The 2,218-nt window shown below is 34.5% G+C and overlaps 1 protein-coding gene across 1 annotated transcript; it reads left to right on the top strand.

Annotated features, from left to right (window-relative positions):
- The first annotated feature begins 1,165 nt into the window (after positions 1-1,165).
- On the top strand, positions 1,166-2,218 carry LOC111985495 (probable glucan endo-1,3-beta-glucosidase BG4). The gene has a single exon (XM_024017141.1). The coding sequence runs from the start codon at positions 1,166-1,168 to the stop codon at positions 2,216-2,218; it is 1,053 nt and encodes a 350-aa protein (XP_023872909.1).

Raw genomic sequence — 2,218 nt, 5'->3', positions numbered from 1 at the left:
AAAAAAAAAAAAAAAGGTTAAGGCAACAAAAAAGGTACTAAAAATTATCATCCATTTAAATTTTAAAATTAAATATCAAGGTTCATAAAGGATATTGGTTGTACTTCATATTTCTATTGTTTTCCATTTTGCATGCACAAAATGCAATATTCGTCGGTATGCAAAACATTAGCCACGTATGAAGTTTACTTCCAGAGGTTTGCCAACAGAACTATGGATATATGTTTTTCCATTGTTGTGGTTGTGCCATACAGTGTTCGGTGAATAATAGGTAAAAAAAAATCTAATTAATTTAAGTCTCTTCTTAATTAAGAATGCTACATACCTAATATGATGAAGAAATTATTTTGTTATATACTACTAGACTTATAAATTACGAATGTCCAATTACAATTATTTATTAAAGGGAATACAAATTTTCTGTATCACATTTTGTGTTCTACTAATTACAATTTGTTATGTATTTATTTATTTTTTCATTTTAAACTCTGATTATTTTATAAACTAAAAAATAAATAAATAAAAGTTTAACAAATATATGATAAATTGTGATTGGTAAAATATAAAGTGAAACACAAAAAATGGTAAGGATTTGTATTGTATTAAAGGATCTTTAATTTGCATGCAAAAAACTTCCATTAAGTAAAGATATGAATGAATTGCGAGTAATTAAAATTAAGCAAATGGCTTAACAAAGCAATTAAATTGATGTGTGCGTGGTGTGCTAAAAAAATTAATGTGTGCGTCAGTGCGTGGATAACAACGACGTGCAGATAATTAATACATTGCCTTAAGTTTGAATCACTATATATACGACATCCATATATATACTACATACTACAGGTGCTAGATCTAATATAAATTCCGAGGTTTGGTAGATTTGAAAATGGTAAATATAAGACGATCGAAGGTAGGACTTTGAATCAAAGGTCTTCTAATCTCTCCAGCTTTATTGTTGCATCTTCTACGTTTTCCTTAACTGATCGATATTGTATGTAATTGTTAATAAGTCATATGGAAATGAAAGTATATAACAAGAACAATTTCTGATATGTATATAATTATGTAATGACTAAGCAATCCTTTGGAAATTATTAGTAATATTTTTTATTTATTCCTCTATTTGATTATTGATTCTCATTAATGACAGGACAAGCATTCCGTGATGAAAATAAGAACAATTTCGATCTTCTGGATTGCATTCATTGTGTGTGTCATTGCAGCCACTCAGAGTCAAAACCAAGTTGGTCACGCACAAACCCCCCTTGATATTGGTGTTTGCTATGGAATGATTGGAGATAACCTACCTCCTCCTACTGAAGTAATTCAACTCTACAAACAATATGGTATTAGCAAATTGAGACTCTTTGATCCCAATCCCGCGGCACTTGAAGCACTAAGAGGGAGCCAAATTGTTGTAACATTGGGCATACGAAATGACGATTTACCTGGCTTGGCAGCTAGCCAAGCAGCCGCAGAATCATGGTTTGCAATCAATGTGCAACCTTACCTCAATGATGTTGTTTTTGGGTATATTTCTGTTGGCAATGAGGTTATTCCTGGATCCCTTGGCAATTACGTTTTGCCCGTAATGCAATTTCTCCAAAACATACTCACTGCTAGGAATCTAGCTAATGTCAAGGTGACCACAGTTGTGCCAGCAAATATGTTGGGAACCTCTTATCCTCCTTCGGCTGGTGCATTCACAGCTGAGGCAAGCAATGTTATGGTTGACATTCTCAAATTTTTATCAGCTCAGAAAACCCCACTTATGATCAATGTGTATCCTTACTTTGCCTATGCATCCGACCCAGTAAGCGTTCACTTGGATTATGCACAGTTTACAGCAACCGGGATTGTGGTTCAGGATGGGGCCTTAGGCTATTCCAACCTTTTTGATGCCATTGTTGATGCTTTTTATTCAGCAATGGAGAGAGCTGGTGTAGCTGATGTAGATGTGGCAGTGTCTGAGAGTGGATGGCCTTCAGCTGGGAATGGTGAGTTGACAACTCCATCACTTGCAGCAACATATAATAAGAACTTCATACAGCATATTCTTGTCAAGAATGGGACTCCAAAAAGACCAAACATTAACATAGAAGGCTTCATTTTTGCCATGTTCAATGAGAATCAAAAGGCCGTCGGCGTAGAGCAGAACTTTGGGCTTTTCTTTCCCGACAAAACGCCTGTTTATCCTGTATTTACTCCTCCTAGTTGA

The sequence above is a fragment of the Quercus suber genome, unplaced genomic scaffold (assembly GCF_002906115.3).
Source record: "Quercus suber isolate HL8 unplaced genomic scaffold, Cork oak 2.0 scaffold_511, whole genome shotgun sequence".
In the NCBI taxonomy this organism is placed as follows: domain Eukaryota; kingdom Viridiplantae; phylum Streptophyta; class Magnoliopsida; order Fagales; family Fagaceae; genus Quercus; species Quercus suber.
This window is presented reverse-complemented; position numbering and strand designations above follow the sequence as displayed.

Coding starts and splice junctions, on each gene's coding strand:
- LOC111985495 (XM_024017141.1), top strand. CDS start 1,166: ATGAAAATAAGAACAATTTCGATCTTCTGGATTGCATTCATTGTGTGT.